Source organism: Rhinoderma darwinii, chromosome 5 (assembly GCF_050947455.1).
Source record: "Rhinoderma darwinii isolate aRhiDar2 chromosome 5, aRhiDar2.hap1, whole genome shotgun sequence".
NCBI classification, from domain to species: Eukaryota; Metazoa; Chordata; class Amphibia; order Anura; family Rhinodermatidae; genus Rhinoderma; species Rhinoderma darwinii.
Window position 1 is genome coordinate 93,909,574 of NC_134691.1, and position 17,692 is coordinate 93,927,265.

Here is a 17,692-nt window from a genome sequence, read left to right on the forward strand (position 1 = left end):
TTTTCCTTTTTCCTAGTACATTATATGGCACCATAGATGGTGCTACGAAAAACTACAGCTCGACCCGCAAAAGGACTTTATCGACGGAAAAATAAAGACGTTATGGCTTTTGGAAGGTGGGGAGGAAAAAACTAAAATGAAAATCTGAAAAAAGTCTACGGCGGGAAGGGGTTAAAAATCTTTCCTGTATCAAAACAACAACTATAAAATATGCTGATGCGTCTCAAGCGCTCATGGTGCTCTCACTTATAGCATTGCAATTTTCAGTCATCCTTTCAGGGTACACATGAATTAGCGCTTCATTTATAAGGTTTTTTTTTTTTACAATAGTGGAATGAATGAAAAAAATATTTTCTTTTCACCAATAATAACATTAGATGTTTAGTACTGGTTGTTAAGGTTACAGGAATGCCAAATCTGTGCACGTTTTAAAGTTTTTTGTAATATTTGTTTAAAAAAAACTTGGTTTAGATTTAAAAAAAAATAAAAAATAAAGTTATTTTTTTGGGGAGTGGCTTACAGAAGATCATACCCAACAACTTATTGTGCAAGATGACATGAAATAAGAAAAAAAGAATTCCAGTAAAGTATGTAAATAACGTTCACAATGTATGAAAACGAAAAAGAATTGTATATGATCAGCCATCTTACCTTGAGAGGTGGAACACGGGGCTCTTCTCTAGGTGGGTGTTCCCTCTCTGATTGAGTTAAAGACGTTCTACTATGGTGATCATCTTCTATTCTTGGTCTTTTCTCTTTGTAGTTACCAAAACTATGTTGCTCTGCAGTCTTTCGTTTAGAAATTTCAGGCTCTCGACAAACTGCTTCAGACTGTTTATTATGGTCATAGGACTTATAATGTGAACTGTCAGTCCGACCTTGGGAGCTTCCCTGCTGCTTGTGAGATTTACTTCTGGTAGATTCATAATATTCAGACACTTCTAATGAGGATGCATATAGTTTATCATGAGACTTTGAGTGAACAGACTCATTGTTCCTAGAATATGTTCCCTCAAATTCTTCTCGTGAAGGAGATAAATACTTTTTCTCAACAATACGATAATGGCTAGAATGATTTTTAATAGTTATGGTGTCTGGTGGGGATAACTGAATAGGTGATGCTACGTTTGGTTTATCATGGTCTAAATCAGAATTACAGTGCTTCTGATTGTCTTCAGAAAGTGATGTATCAGAACTTGGAGTTTCAGAAGTATACTTAATGGTTTCTGAGCTTTCATGTTCAGTGCCAACGGTATCTGCTTGGGAGGCTTCTGAGTAACCATCAGTCTCATCCTTTGAAGGTGACTGTGATTCATCAGATGTGGTGGGGGAGCTTTCTTGTGGTAGCAGGAGATGTTCATTTGGTACAGGACTATACCCAGAAGATCCATCAGAACTAGCAGGTGCATTAGGGGCATGTCCAGTTTCAGAAGTCAGTGCTAAGGAAGACACTGAAGAGGTTTCCGATATTAAAGGTACATCTGACATTGGAGATGCTTCTGAAGTTAATGCCAAATTAGATTCTGGAGAAGCTACAGGTGTTAGTGGATGGTTAGAGGAAGGAGATGCTTCCGATATTACAGGCGAGTCGGAAAGAGGTGAAGCATCGGATGCAACAGAAGTAAGTGGGCTTTCAGTTAAAGGTTTTTGTAGACTTTCGGTTTCAGCATTTTCAAAACTTGAAACTTCAGACAGAAAAGCAGCTTCAACAGATGCAGGTGTATAGGGTTCCTCTGAAGCGGACTGCAGGTCACCTCCAGGTGAAGTCAGGCTAGCACAAGCTTCCTCGGGACTTTGAGAAGAAAATGATGTCTCAGAAATGCATGCAGTTTCAGAGAACTGTCCATCTGGTTCACTGATCAGTTCCATCTCTACAGGAGCCACCTCTTCCGCGCATGACTGGTCAGTCTCCGCTTTGGGAGCATCACACTCTGATCCATTTAAATCCTCCACTGGCGTGGTCTCTGGTTCAGCTTCCATTATAGGTGAAGTCTGAGAGACCACAGGTGATGGAGATATGCACTCATGTAAATCAGTTGAAACTTCCAACATATCACCTTGTTGGTCATCAGATTTTACTTCTATTTTTTCATCCACATCAGGTATCATTTCATCTTCCATGACAACACAAGACTCCACATTTTCTGCAGGCAACGCTTTTTCCTTATCCGGTGTATTCGGATTTGTCACTTCTTCAGATAACTCATACTCAACTTTATCATCATCATCTTCTTGGCATTCACAAATGGTTGTTTCAACTTCTTCAGCAATCTCCTCATGTATTACTGACTCTTCAGATATCAGTATCTCTTCCAGTGCGGTTTCTCCAATGATGTCCTTAGATGGAATATGCTCCATGTTACACACAGTTTCTTCAATAACTTCCGTTTCTAACATCACTGGTGATTCAATACTAGGTGGTGATTCAGTACTAGGTGGTGTGCAGTTCTCAAACTGGGTAGATGGACCTGGTAAGCTGAGCGAGGTTTCTAGTGAGCTGCTTTCATCTTCACTGCTGTTATGCTCAGAAGTCAGTTGTAAAGAGTCTTCTTTAGACATTCCAGACCTGAGGAAGAAAAAACAGCTAACATCTAATACAGACTCCGTTTCTTTGCAAATCTATTCAATTTAAAAAGATATATAACAAATGAGTTAAAGGGGTTTTCTCGAAAACAATATTTATCACCTATCCATAGGATAGGTGCTAAATATCTGATTGGTGGGGGTCCGACCACTGGAACACCCACCGATCACAAGAACGGGCTTACCTTGCCGTCCCTGTGAGCCCAATATGAAGGGAGCTTTACTGCACATGCTCGGCCACCGCTCCATTCATTTCTATGGGGCTACCAAGTACTATCTTCGCCAGCCCTGTAGAAACGAATGGAGCAGTGGCCGAGCATGCTCAGTACCTCTCAATTCATATGGGACTCACAGGAATGGCAGGGTAAGCCCATTCTTGTGATAGGTAGCGGTCCCAGCAGTCGGCCCCCACTGATTAGATATTTATCACCTATCCTGTAGATAGGTGATAAATATTGATTATGGGAAAACCCAAATTTAAAAGGGAAACTCATCCCCAAAAAAATAATTAATTGCTTTTGCCTACTCAACCCCTAAAATTTAAAGGGGTTTTTTAATTTATGCAAATATAGCTAAAACAAAGAGCCGTGCACTTGTGACAGCTATGCATGACCTGAGAATGCTTCCTGCTTATGAATGTAATCAAGAACGTTTCTATGCACAGACACGAAGCAGAGGCCTTAAAAACAGTGAGAAATTGACACACATACATGAGTGTGCGCATCATTTTTCATTACACAATGATTGAAAGGGTTGTAGAAGATTTGAAAAAAGTAGATCTGCTCCCACTCCAGAAATAGTGCCAGTCTTGGGGGGTTATGTCTGGTATTGCAGGTCACCCTCAATCAAGTAAATGAGCTGATCTGCAATACCAGATACAGGCATTGGACAGTAGTGGCGTTTCTGTGTCTGTGTGTGTGTGTGTGGGGGGGGGGGGGGACTTTAAAATCTCATACAACATCTTTAAGCTTTATTTACAGGCAGAATACCCACTTTGTACAAGGGGCTCATTGCTGCAGGAAGTGATAGACGCCTCAACTGTCTTTCAAAATACGTGAGTCTTATTTTAAAGTGTAACAATAACTGACTCATACAAGACAGTGCTGCTCAATATCACTCATAGTTGTCGAGATAGACGAGATCCCAATGAGACCCTGTCTAGCTCAATAGCAAACTACAGGTGAGATTAACTCAGAGCTAAATTAGTCGTTCGATACTGGGATTTAACTTCATGTGTATGTTACAATAAGAGAATGTTACAATAAGACTAAAACTATAAAAAGTTAAAACCTATTGATATAGGTCTTACAGAATTTAACCATTATAGACTAGTAGGACAATAGAATGGAAACTTGTAAATGCAGTGCTTGTCCAAGTTTTTTTCTATAGGTGTTAAAAACAGAACTTATATTCTCCTTTAGGAATAAAATGACAAGGCACACACCCAAGAAATATACTTGGGCTATGAGAATCATTTGTGCGTTTTTTTCTAAGTAAAGCTGGTTTAAACATAATTTCTTACTTTTCTCCATAAAACCTTTCAAAGAATCTTTCTTTCCAAACTTCAGTTTTCTTCTCCTTTTCAATTTCTTGTCTAATGCGCATTTGCATTTCTGGAGTGAACTCTCCTACAAAAAAATAAATATATAAATATATATAACCGTTGTAACTCAACAATTTCCACATGCAAAGCAACGTTTTTTTTTCCCCTTCACATAAAGCTTGATATGTGGAAACAGAAAGCATTAACATTTTTTTAATACTCCTTTTGCTTGAGCAACATTATGTTACGTTTTAATCCCTTGGCAACACGTGGCATAATTGTACGTCACGGCTGAGAAGGGGTAGTAAGGAGCGGGCTAGCGATCTGAGTCTGCTTCACTGCAAGGGCCGACACTTCACTGCAAGGGCCGGGATCAGAGATAACTCTGATGCCAGCCGTTTTACCACTCAGATGCCGAGGTCAATAGCGAACGCAAAAATTAAAGCCGTTAGAAAGAGGAGGGGGCCCCTCTGTTACCCCATCAGCACCCCCGCAACTGGATTTCGGGGTGCCGATGGTTGTCATAGCAGCCCGGAGGCCTAATGGAATTGCGGTTCTCTGCAGCTTGGTCTAATTCAATGGAATGGGACCGGAACCTCAAAGTTCTACAAAAGTGTACGCCGCTGTGCCTGCTAAACTATAAAGAGGCTGAAATTATCAGCACCATGGCCCCTTCTGACAGCTGATCGGCAGGGGGGCTTGGGAGTTGGACCCGTACTGATCGGATATTGATAACCTAAGTTAAGGATAGGCCATTAATATAAAAAGTCCAGAACAACCCCTTTAGTTCCACACCCTATGGACAATAGCATGCATAGTCATTCAACTTACACACACATGCATAACCTTTTTAACGAAAATAATAAATCAATGTATTTACCTTCTGACAATCGCTGTTTCCAGCCTTGAGCTGCATATGCAAAGAACTCATTATTTAGACCAGAGTTACTAAGACGTAAAGCCCCATCACTTCCCATCTGGAAGGAGAATAGGAGAGGACTTGTGAATGCGATGTTAACATAGTTGTAAGTCCTTTTTTCTACATTCCAACTAATCTACTAAATGTTTTCTTGAGCTCTATTCACATCTGCATAGCAGCTTCTGCTTATAACGTATAACATCGCACAGTGCAGAATTCGGATACCACCGGCACCCTGACTTATAATGGGGTCTGTTGTATATCAGTCTGGTGTGATCGTCATTTTGACGGGAAAAATTGTGATGCATGCCTCCGCTGCCTATGTGAACAGAGCCTTAGGCCCCATGCACACGAACGTGTTTTTGCGTCCGCAATTCCCCCGTAAATGCACGGGAGAATTGCGGACCCATTCATTTCTATGGGCCCATACACACTATCCGTGTTTTCACGGGTTCCCGCATGTCCGCAAATCCGTGCCGCACAAACTCAGGACATGTCTTATTACGGCCCGCAAATTCGATGCGGACATGCCCATAGAAGTCAATGGGCCCGTGGAAAATGCGGGTACACCTCCGTGTGTCAACCGCAGTTTGCGGAAGTGTTGCTAGTTCTGTCGTCATCCTGTTTTACCTAGGCTTTTTTTTTTTTCCGCATTTTGCGGATTACATACCAATGAACTGCGGAGGACATTTCACGGAACACGGTCCTGGAATTTGCGGACCAGAAAAACACTACGGTCGTGTGCATGAGGCCTAAGTTTTAGTAAGTAGATATAACAATTATTTGCACAGACTACTTTTGTGTATACTAGACTATACACAGAAAATAAACATATTCGTAATACATGCTTGTAATAATTTCATCTTAGCCAGAAAAAGTATTTTTGTTTGTTCTTTGATTAGAAACACCAGACTAGATTATTAAATGGGATGGGAGGTGTCGCTTACAATGAGAGGCTAGAGAAATTGTACTTGTTCAACTTGGAGAAAAGACGTCTTAGACGTGATCTTATTATTAACATGTATAAGTATATGTGTGGTCAATACAAAGAACTAGCACATAATCTGTTCTTTCCAAGGACATGTGGTCATTCATTGCATGTGGAAGAAAGACGTTTCAGACATCAATCAATATAGGAAAGGGCTCTTTACAGTTAGAGTGGTCAAGCTATGGAATGCCCTACCCCAAGAGGTAGTAATAACAGATACTATGTCAGCATCTAAGAAAAGCCAAGATGTTTATTTACGGACGAATGGTATTGCGGGTTATAACTAATCATGTAATGAATGATGGGTAATTTATTGAAAAAGGTTGAACTTGATGGACCGGTGTCTTTTTTCAACCTATGTAACAGACATGTATTCTCTATTTGCATGGGTGATGTTGGTTGCTGGGATAAAACTGATAAAAAAGTAACAGCATAATGGAAGAAGTACTGGCATTAGGAGGATCACATGACACCTTGTGGTCACATTTTTTCTGTTATTATCTACTCTATCAGGTGACAATGCCTGTAACTTGGCAACAAATTCAGATTGTACAAAGTACGAGGGAAAAGGAGAATAAAATAAAATAGAATGGAGGGCATGTAAAGGTCTTTTAACTATGGAAACATGTTATTCAATCAGACAAATTTTTCACCAGTATAAAAGCAGTTCTTCACTTTATAGTAGCATTGATTGACTGTGGCAGAAGCTCTTACTAGTATATCTAGTTATAAGGGTCTAATGGATACATGCTAAACTACACACAATAACCTAAAAGATACGATTAAAAGATTAAAAGAGTAATGTATCAAAATAGACATTTAAGATATAGGTAAACTTTATTCTGATATATGCCGGCCCCACGTCTGAGACGCGCACCCAACAGAGAACAGGATTACGGAAACAGCTGAGCTCGCTGAACTACGCTGTCTCTGTGACTTTCATAGAAGCAAATAGGCGTTAAAGGCAAGGTGTCACGAAAAAATTTTTTTTTATAGGTTATTACTTTTATTATGTCATTAAAATAAATTTTATTTATTTGTGTTTTTGTGTTGTACTTTTTTCTTTCTTTTACTTCTCTATGGGGGCTGCCATTTTTTTTTTCATCTCTGTATGTGTCGATTAACGACACATACAGAGATGGAATACGGCACATACATCCCCATAGAGAATGCGAACGGGAGCCGTTCCATTCACTATAGTGTATGCCGTCTGTGTGGGAACGGGGCATGCGCCGCTCCCACACAGTCCAAAAGGAAGGTCTTCGGCAGAGCAACATACGGCGCCATTTTCATGTGGACCGGAATCCGCGGCCGACTACTTCCGGTCGCGGCTTCCATCCATATGTTCAGAAGCAAGGACAAGGAGCGGAGCCTGCGGCAGGAGCAGGTAAGCTATGTTTGTGTATGTGATGTATGTGTATGTTCGTGTTATACTGTGTGATTACCACTGTATCTAATCCTCCCACACTGTGCATTCGCTCTAAAAATGGCGGCACACAGTGTAGGAGGTTTGAACATTCAACCCCCTACTTTCTCCTGGCACTAGCCAGGATAAAGGAGGGGGGATTGTTTGAGCACACTGGAGCCAGTGTGTCTTCTCCAATTTTGCAGCATAAAGCAATGAGGTTGCTTTACCACATGCCAATGCTGCAATTTTGGGAATTGCTCCCTCTTGTGACCAGCACATGGAAAGGTTATAAATTAGAATCTAATTTATATTTCCTGACTTGTGAAAAAAATTAAAAAAATTAGAACAATGTGTAATCATTTATATACTAACTAAACCGTTAGTATATAAATGATTACACATTGTTCTAATTTAAAAAAAAAAAAAAAAATCCCATACTCCTCTGCATTGGTTTTCTGACTGGTAGTGGCGGTCGGCAGTCGGGACAGGGTTGAGAGACTTCCGTTTGGGACATAGGTGGGGATATCAGAGCTTGGATATGCCATAAAGGTCTGTCATGAAACAACCTTTAAGCTCCTAAAACAAATTTAAAGTTCATTGCATGTAATCGTGTGAATGAGCACTACAAACTAGACACTATCTTTTGGAAGGCACAACGCTGCCAGGACATTTTTGTGGATAAGGCATCTGATCGATAAATCGGAAAAATCGACAGAAAAAAACCCTGTATGCCTCTGTATGAAATTAGAGGCATAGGTTCAGTAAAAGGTAACTATTAAGACTCTAACATACGGAGCTGTTATACAGCTGTGAGAATGAAGGCTAGGTGTGTGTTCACATCAGCATTAGGTACTGTTGATGGGTTCTGTCAAACCTTTCCGTCTAAGGAACCCATCAACGGAACAGCAAACAGAAACCATAGCTTGCCGTTAGCATAACCATTGATAGCTTCAGTTGCTAATGGTTTCAGTTTTTTTGACGGAATCAATAGCGCAGCCCTAAGAAGAATTGCTTTACCCTTGTTTTAGTGTTTATTCACTCAGAGGTCTAGGAGATTTGCAGGGCAGATTCCAAATCACTGATTACTGGTCTCAATGCAATTTACAATACCATCAGCCCAGCTTCTTTGCGATTGGTTCATTTGATGATAAACAAGGAGATTATCCATATAGGATACTTTGTTTTGTACCTACTCTGCCTAACAGTTGTCACACGAATTGATAGTAAACAAAGGAATAGCAGAGGAAGGAGGAAACAAGGATCCCACTGGTTACTTTACGTGAAGCTGTTCGACTGTATTAGGGTATGTGCACACACACTAATTACGTCCGTAATTGACGGACGTATTTCGGCCGCAAGTAGTGGACCGAACTCAGTGCAGGGAGCCGGGCTCCTAGCATCATACTTATGTACGATGCTTGGAGTCCCTGCCTCTCTGTGGAACTACTGTCCCGTACTGAAAACACGATTACAGTACGGGACAGTTGTCCTGCAGAGAGGCAGGGACTCCTAGCATCGTACATAAGTATGATGCTAGGAGCCCGGCTCCCTGCACTGTGTTCGGTCCGGTACTTGCGGCCGAAATACGTCCGTCAATTACGGACGTAATTAATGTGTGTGCACATACCCTTAGAGCGTGTGCTTTTGCAGCGGGAAAAAAAACCTGAAGCTAGCCTTCTATTGCTTATTTCACTAAACGCAGACCAACTATCTTTAGGTACAATGCTGGGTAGCTAAGATGGGGCAGAAGTAGGAGATGCATTGATGCCCAGCAACTGTCGGCATCACAATGTACAAGTATGACCATGCTAATGTGCATGTACCAGTTAAGTAATTACAAAATAAAACTCAAGCTGTGTTAGTAAGAGAAACCAACATAATGTTTTTGAAGTTATTGGGTTTGTCCTGTTCTCAATAAAAAAAAAAATGCCCCCAGGGTCTACACACAGCTGCGGTCACTATTGGTTATTTGACAGAGCCGCTGGGTGTAGACCCTGATTATTACAACTGTCACATTAGGACTGAGGCTGATAATGTCCCTTAGATGTCTTTTCTGTCCTTTCGGGGGACAAGTTCTAAAAACTGAAGATGTAAAATAATAATAAAAAAAGAAAACAAAAATGACATTATGAAAAAAATCCTAATTCCCCCCCCGTTTCATCTAAAATCCTTGCCCAACACAATTCACCTATAGTAATACAATTCCCCTATACAAGAACAAATACAAATAGATTCTACTTTAGGGTTTCTCTAAGCGAGTTACAAAAAAAACCAAAACAATGAAATCTTTATTTTATTTATTTTTTACAATTTTTCACACAGTAAATGCTCAATAATTTAAAAATAAATAAATAAAATATATACACTACTGTTCAAAAGTTTGGGGTCACCCAGACAATTTTGTGTTTTCCATGAAAACTCACACTTATATTTATCAAAGGAGTTGCAAAATGACTAGAAAATATAGTCAAGACATTGACAAGGTTAGAAATAATGATTTTTATTTCAAATAATAATTTTCTCCTTCAAACTTTGCTTTCGTCAAAGAATGTTCCATTTGCAGCAATTACAGCATTGCAGACCTTTGGCATTCTAGCTGTTAATTTGCTGAGGTCATCGGGAGAAATTTCACCCCATGCTTCCAGAAGCCCCTCCTACAAGTTGGATTGGCTTGATGGGCACTTCTTGCGTACCATACGGTCAAGCTGCTCCCACAACAGCTCAATGGGGTTGAGATCTGGTGACTGCGCTGGCCACTCCATTATAGATAGAATACCAGCTGCCTGCTTCTTCCCTAAATAGTTCTTGCATAATTTGGAGGTGTGCTTTGGGTCATTGTCCTGTTGTAGGATGAAATTGGCTCCAATCAAGCACTGTCCACAGGGTATGGCATGGCGTTGCAAAATGGAGTGATAGCCTTCCTTATTCAAAATCCCTTATACCTTGTACAAATCTCCCACTTTACCAGCACCAAAGCAACCCCAGACCATCACATTACCACCACCATGCATGACAGATGGCGTCAGGCACTTTTCCAGCATCTTTTCAGTTGTTCTGCGCTTCACAAATGTTCTTCTGTGTGATCCAAACACCTCAAACTTCGATTCGTCTGTCCATAACACTTTTTTCCAATCTTCCCCTGTCCAATGTCTGTGTGCTTTTGCCCATATTAATCTTTTCCTTTTATTAGCCAGTCTCAGATATGGCTTTTTCTTTGCCGCTCTGCCTGAAGGCCGGCATACCGGAGTCGCCTCTTCACTGTAGATGTTGACACTGGCGTTTTGCGGGTACTATTTAATGAAGCTGCCAGTTGAGGACCTGTGAGGCGTCTATTTCTCAAAGTAGAGACTCTAATGTACTTGTCTTGTTGCTCAGTTGTGCAGCGGGGCCTCCCACTTCTCTTTCTACTCTGGTTAGAGCCTGTTTGTGCTGTCCTCTGAAGGGAGTAGTACACACCGTTGTAGGAAATCTTCCTTTTCTTGGCAATTTCTCGCATGGAATAGCCTTCATTTCTAAGAACAAGAATAGACTGTCGAGTTTCACATGAAGGCTGTCTTTTTCTAGCCATTTGGAGAGTTTAATCGAACCCACAAATGTAATGCTCCAGATTCTCAACTAGCTCAAAGGAAGGTCAGTTTTATAGCTCCTCTAAACAGCAAAACTGTTTACAGCGGTGCTAACATAATTGCACAATGGTTTTCAAGGGTTTTCAAATCATCCATTAGCCTTCTAACACAGTTAGCAAACACAATGTACCATTAGAACACTGGAGTGATGGTTGCTGGAAATGGGCCTCTATACACCTATGTAGATATTGCATTAAAAACCAGACGTTTGCAGCTAGAATAGTCATTTAGCACATTAACAATGTATATAGTGTATTTCTGATTAATTTAATGTTATCTTCATTGAAAAAAAACTGTGCTTTTCTTTCAAAAATAAGGAAATTTCTAAGTGATCCTAAACTTTTGAATGGTAGTGTATACATATATACACACACACTTGTTGGGATTTATTAATACTTAGAAAGATAGAAAGTATAAAACTAGCCCACATTTATCACAGTGACGCACGCCGTATGATAAATTTGTTGGATTTTGGCAGACATGTTTCTTTTCCATACATCACATCATGGCTGGCATACTTTACAACAATATTTTGCGCAAAGAAAAAAAAGGGTGCACGCCGTTAACAAATCTGATGCATAGGAAGGTTTAAATAACGTGTCTAAAACACTTTAATGTGCTTTATAAAATAATAAAATTAAGTGCATTTTGAATAGTAAATCTCCACCCCTATGCGTGAAAATGACCAAAAAGAAAAAAGCCGGGACATCTTAATAGCTTAATTTTTTATTTTAGTTTTTTTTAAAAGTTAGCCATTTAACTAGCACGAGCATGAATATCACCAAGAAAAAATGTATGGTCATTAAAAATAAAAATACATTAAAGGACGGGTGTCGCAGAAATTTTTTTTTTTATATCAATTTGCTTTTAGTGTTTTATTAAAAAATGTTTTATTTATTTGTGTGTTTGTGTTTTACTTTTTTTATTTTTGAACTTTTTCTTGTCTATGGGGGCTGCCATTTTTTTTCCATCTCTGTATGTGTCGATTAACGACACATACAGACATGGAATACGGCACATACAGCCCCATAGTGAATGCGAACGGGACCCGTTCCATCCACTATGCTGTACGCCGTCTGTGTGGGAACGGCGCATGCGCCGCTCCCACACTGTCCAAATGGAAGGTCTTCGTCCGAGCGACGTCCGGCGCCATTTTCTTGTGGACCGGAAGCCGCGGCCGGACAGTAAGATTACTACTTCCGGTCGCGGCTTTCGGACTTGTGTTCTGAAGCAAGCACTTGGAGCGGAGGGAGCAGACGGAGCGGACGGACCGGAGGGAGCGGCGGCGGCAGGTAAGTTATTTCTGTGTATGTACGTGTTTTAGTGTGGGATTACTACTGTATGTAAACTTACTACACTGTGTGTTCGCTCAAAAAATGGCGACACAGTGCAGGAGGTTTGAACGTTCAACCCCCTCCTTTCTCCTGGCACTAGCCAGGATAAAGGAGGGGGGATTCTGTGAGCTCACTAGAGCGAGTGTGTCTTCTCAAATTTTGCAGCATAAAGCAATGTGGTTGCTTTACCACATGCCAATGCTGCAATTTTGGGAATTGCTCCATCTAGTGACCAGCGCTGGGAAATGTTATAAATTAGAATCTAATGTATAATATTTCCTGACTCGTGAAAAAATGTAAAAAAATTAGAACAATGTTTAATCACTTATACACTAACTGTTTAACTAAAAAATAAAATTTTCTAGCGACACATTCCCTTTAAGTACTAAAGTATTGAAAAAAAAAAAAAAAACACAAAAGAAAACTTAAATTACTTTGAACAAATCGTTCACATGCGCCATAATCTCCAGGGAGCGGCAAGTACTCACCTGTCTATCTACTTCTGGGAGTAAGAGTAGGAGGTACTGCTGAAAATGCTGAGGTAAAGAAGCAAATGTATGCTTGTTTATTAGAGCCCTCAGGTTAGTGTTCACTAAAATTGATCCTGGAGTTTCTATGTCAATATCTTCTGCTTTGGTCCATTTCAAATGCCCTAGGAAATGTAAGGAATAAAAAAAGAAAGTTAAAAAGGGATCATGGTCATAATATGCAGAAAACCGTTATTACAGCTGCAGCCAGTAAACGTTATTCTTCACAATCCTGCAGCATAAATACCACGGCTAATGAATAGGACTTCTGGCAGCAGTACCCCCAAAACTGGCTAGATAAAGAAGTGCGCACAAGATAAAAAAAAGAATGTCATGAAATTTCCCTTCAAGCAGAGGCTTGTACCTCCCTTACAAGAAGATAACACATTTGATTCGTCATATTTCAGAACATCTGTTTTTTTTCCTATGTACAAATAATATAAAAAGGATAAAATAAATGATCATTAAATAGCATTTCAGGGTTTTCTTAGCATGGTTCACATAAGCAGCATTATGGACTATGGGAGGATTTATAATGTGTTATGATTAGAACATATAAAGAAAAATATATATAAAATATATGGAGAAAACACTTTCAGAAAAACGAACATCAAAAATAATAAAACTGTGCTAATCAGTGATTTTACAGAAAATGTCCTTTTTTTTTTAGTCCAATCTTTTTAAGTAAAAGTAGTCCGGCCAACCATACACCGTAATTCTAAAGAGGAAGCTCCAAAGCAGATCATCAAGGGAATCCTGTTTATTAACAAAAATGTCAGCCCGTGGGTAAAAAAGATCAGCGTTCCAAGCTGGAAATGAGTATGTCTTTTCATGATAAATCCCCTCACACACAAATTAAATGCCAAGACCCATTAATACTCCTGCACACAGACTTCTCATCACAGTAGCGTAAAAGCATGAAAAGGATCAGGTTATTGTTCATATTCTAGAAGTTTTAAAGCATAAAATGTATGATATATATATATAGATTTTTTTTTTAAATAACAGTAACTACATTACAATGGAATACCTTGTAGTGATCCAAGAGTTGCAGTCTGTATTGTAGTCCTTAGCTACACTTTAACAATTTTGTTGGTTGTTATTGGAAACAGGTCGTACTAACAGCTTATAGTATGATGTAGTGGGAACATTTTAGCTTTTTTTTTTTTATTGTAGAGTGTCTGGTATAAAGACTGCACTTCTCAGAACACAGATCACCAGTGCAAGAGCTGGCAGATTTCAGGTCTGAATCCTGCAGAATTGAAAATGCGGCCTCGGGCTAGAATACTCAGAATCAGTCCAAAAAAAAAAAGTACTCACTTCTCATGTACATAACTAGGGGAATGTAACAACATTTCTACGCCAATGACGTTGCTGGCGTAGAAATATTGCAAACTGCCTAAAAGTTTCAAAAATGTCGACTTTTGGGGCATTTCCCCTGCTCTCGCCACTTTCTCAAAAAGCGGGCAACGTTTAAATAAAGGGGCGTAACCACTCGCAGGCTGAGGCACTTACTATCATTTTCACCAGAAACTACCAGCTCCTGAATGGCGTAGATTTGTTTCAGTGGAGCATGGACAGTAGAATCTGCAACAAATGTATTAAGAGGCGGGCGCCTATTAATATATTTGTTGTGTCTTACTCCAGCTCGATTATTATTAATACTTCTCCCACAATATGTATAAAATTGAAGTAATCATATCCTGAATGCAATATGTTTCTTTTAAAAAAGATATACATTTTATACTCCAAGTTTTCTTTGGCTTTTAGAATGTAAACTAAACATGACCGAACAATATATATGTGCTCATAACCAATGTAACTTCACAGTTTCCTAAGTCATAAATAGAAACCTAATTTATTCTAAAAGTGGTAAGAGTACCGAATTGGAGATTTCAGACACCCAGTGGAAATCAAGACTTAATTCTACATGAGGTGATGTGAGAAATAATTAATAGACAACTCCTTCTTCGAGAATGTTCACCACCGGACAACTCCTTCTTTGAGAATGTTCACCACCGGACAACTCCTTCTTTGAGAATGTTCACCACCGGACAACTCCTTCTTAGAGAATGTTCACCGGTCTAGCGTCTATCTTTTCCAAACCTCAGCGATTAGCGGTTATCACTAGGACAAGCTCTATGCAGCTACTCATTATAGTATTATTATAGCCAAAACTTTGCATTGGCTCTCCCCTATGGCCTCAAAGAGGGGGCTCCCTGATGGGGCATATTGTCAGGGATGGGATAGACTCTTCAATGTCCTGTAAAGGTAGGCACATTTTTTATTTACCTGCTGCAACAGTGGTTTGGTGGGCAGTGGTTAGAAAAGGAGAAGCCACCCGCTTTACATAGTGGTATTTTATTTTTATGAATGTTAAGCAAATAAAGTTTTGGAGAAGGTAACATATCATAGGTCAACTTTGTTTGAAATAAGGTTAAAGAACAAGTGTCAGTATCTTTGACCAGTACCTCCACAAGTAGATTAAAGTACTAGTGACAATGCATCAAAAGTGTGATATTCTAATGGAAGATACAAATCAGTGTAATTGTAGTTTTCATATTTGACAACGATGCCACGCTTACAGTAGAGGAGATGTGTTCAATAATATTCAAAATGGCTGTACACTTTGGCCAATTTTTTTTTTGATAGACGAAATCCCAGATGATAAACTGATCACAGGGTGTCCTGGTCCAGGAAGCAAGTGTTTAACTTCACTGTAAAGCCATGACAGGGGAAATGAAGCCTTACACAGTTCTAATTGAAATTAATGGGATGTCCATGTAGAGTATAGATGTCCCAGGTCCTCCAGAGCAAGACAATATTTGTAGCCATTCTCCTCTCTGGTAAACAGATGAGGGTCTTGAATTGAGACCCTTCTTTATTTTAACAGGCTTTCCTTAGAGGTATTTAATAATAGATTTACTAAACCAGACAACCCATTTAAGCTTGACAGGCTTCAATGGGTAATTGATTTCTAAGAGTTTATTGCTTAAATTTTAATTCTAAGAGACTCTAAAAAGGATTAGCACCTGACTCTCAAAGATGCTGAATAGTGTTAAAATCAGTAATAATCCAAGCTTGTACAGATGTATTAAGAATAAAGTATTCAATGTAGATAGTTGTGTAAAATAATAAAGAATGCTAACGCAATAACATACACTTAAAAAGGTAATTTTTTATTAATGTCCTGTTAACTGTAGAAGCATCAAAAGCATATTATTTTACACAGAAACAGCAAGCAACGTTATATGACATTTTACAGTCTGATTTATTGCTTTTCATGCAAGTGCAGATATTTTAGATGTTCTTTGAACTTCCAAGATCAGTAATCATAGAAGTCTTTTTGTGCCAATGTACATAAACTATAGATTATAATTTCTTAAAATTGGCATTCAAATGTCATTAAAATGAAAAGAACAAAGATTTGCCTCCTTTTATAGTTTCATGTGCTTATTAATTTATTTCACATGTAATCAATTTAAATCTAAATAGAAAAGTTAACAGGAGACTTTTAAAGGAGTGGCAAACTCGTTAGTAAATTAATCTTAAAGCGTAACTAACCTTTTATTTTAGGTTATTTTTCAGAATAATCTGTCATATTTGTGTACATGAGGAATAACACTATTTCTCGCCATTATATGACTTGTATTCTGCATTTTTCAGCCGTTTTCTCCTCTGCAGGCTATATCTCGAATTTCCCTGAGCAAGTGGGTGGAGTCTAACTGCTATTATATTTTTAGCATACACTGCACACAGAGAGAAAATCTTGCTCTTACACTTACTAGAAGCTGCAGTGGCTCCCTGTGTGTCTCTCTGCCTCTCTCTCACTCTGCTCCCTCCCCCTACATAGATTTCTATGGAAAACATGTATCCGGATCCCTCAGTGAGCTAATAATCCATCAGATTTTAGCAGTAAATTCAGAGTGAATGACAGTGCAGGAGGCAGGGGGAGAAATACCTGATCAGTAGGGAAAGAGGCATTTTTCTCTAATATACAGTTCTGTGAAAACGCATGCCCCTCACCCGATTTCTTATATTGTTGCAAATTTGTCACAATTAAATATTTTAGATCACCTAAATTATTTAAATATAAGATAAAGACAACACGAGTAAACACAAAATTCAGCTTTTGAATCATCATTTCATTTATTGGGGATAAAGATTTATTCAAAACCTATATCACCCACATGAAAAAGTACTTGCCCCCCCCCCCTAACACAAATAACTGGTTTTGCTACCCTTGGCTGAACAGCTGCAATCAAGTGTTTGCGGTAACTTCTCATAAGTCTTTTACATTGCTGTGGAGGGAGTTTGGCCCACTCTTCTTTGCAGAATAGTTTTAATTCAGCTACATTGGAGTGTTTTCGAGCATTAACTGCCCATTTAAGGTCCTGCCACAGCATCCCAATAGATTCAAGAAAAGACTCCAAAACCTTAATTTTGTTTCTTTCAAGCCATTCAGAGGTGGACTTGCTTGTGTCCTGCTGCATAACCCAACTGTGCCTGAGCTTTAGGTCATTAACTGACGAGTGGATATTCTCCTTCAGGATTTTCTTAGAGCAGAATTAATGGTTCCATCAATTATGACCAGTTGTCTACTACTACAATCATGTTTGCTTTACGCCAGATGAAACAAGACCCAGGTCTTCCAAAAAGTTCCACTTTTGACTAATCAGTCCACAGAATATTACCCAAAAAGTCTTGGGAGTCATCTAGATGTTTTTTTGGAGAAATGCGAGACAAGCCAATGTGTTCTTTTTT

General features: G+C 39.2%; 1 protein-coding gene across 2 annotated transcripts in view; it reads right to left on the reverse strand.

Annotated features, from left to right (window-relative positions):
- Positions 1-17,692, reverse strand: part of ASXL3 (ASXL transcriptional regulator 3) — a 79,858-nt gene that overhangs the window by 15,468 nt on the left and 46,698 nt on the right. For both annotated transcript variants that reach the window (XM_075826299.1, XM_075826300.1), the window contains 4 exons: positions 12,890-13,053; positions 5,007-5,103; positions 4,106-4,211; positions 652-2,566 (listed from right to left, as the gene is read on the reverse strand). In XM_075826299.1, coding sequence (XP_075682414.1) covers positions 652-2,566; positions 4,106-4,211; positions 5,007-5,103; positions 12,890-13,053 — 2,282 coding nt within the window. The remainder of the gene's footprint in view (positions 1-651; positions 2,567-4,105; positions 4,212-5,006; positions 5,104-12,889; positions 13,054-17,692) is intronic.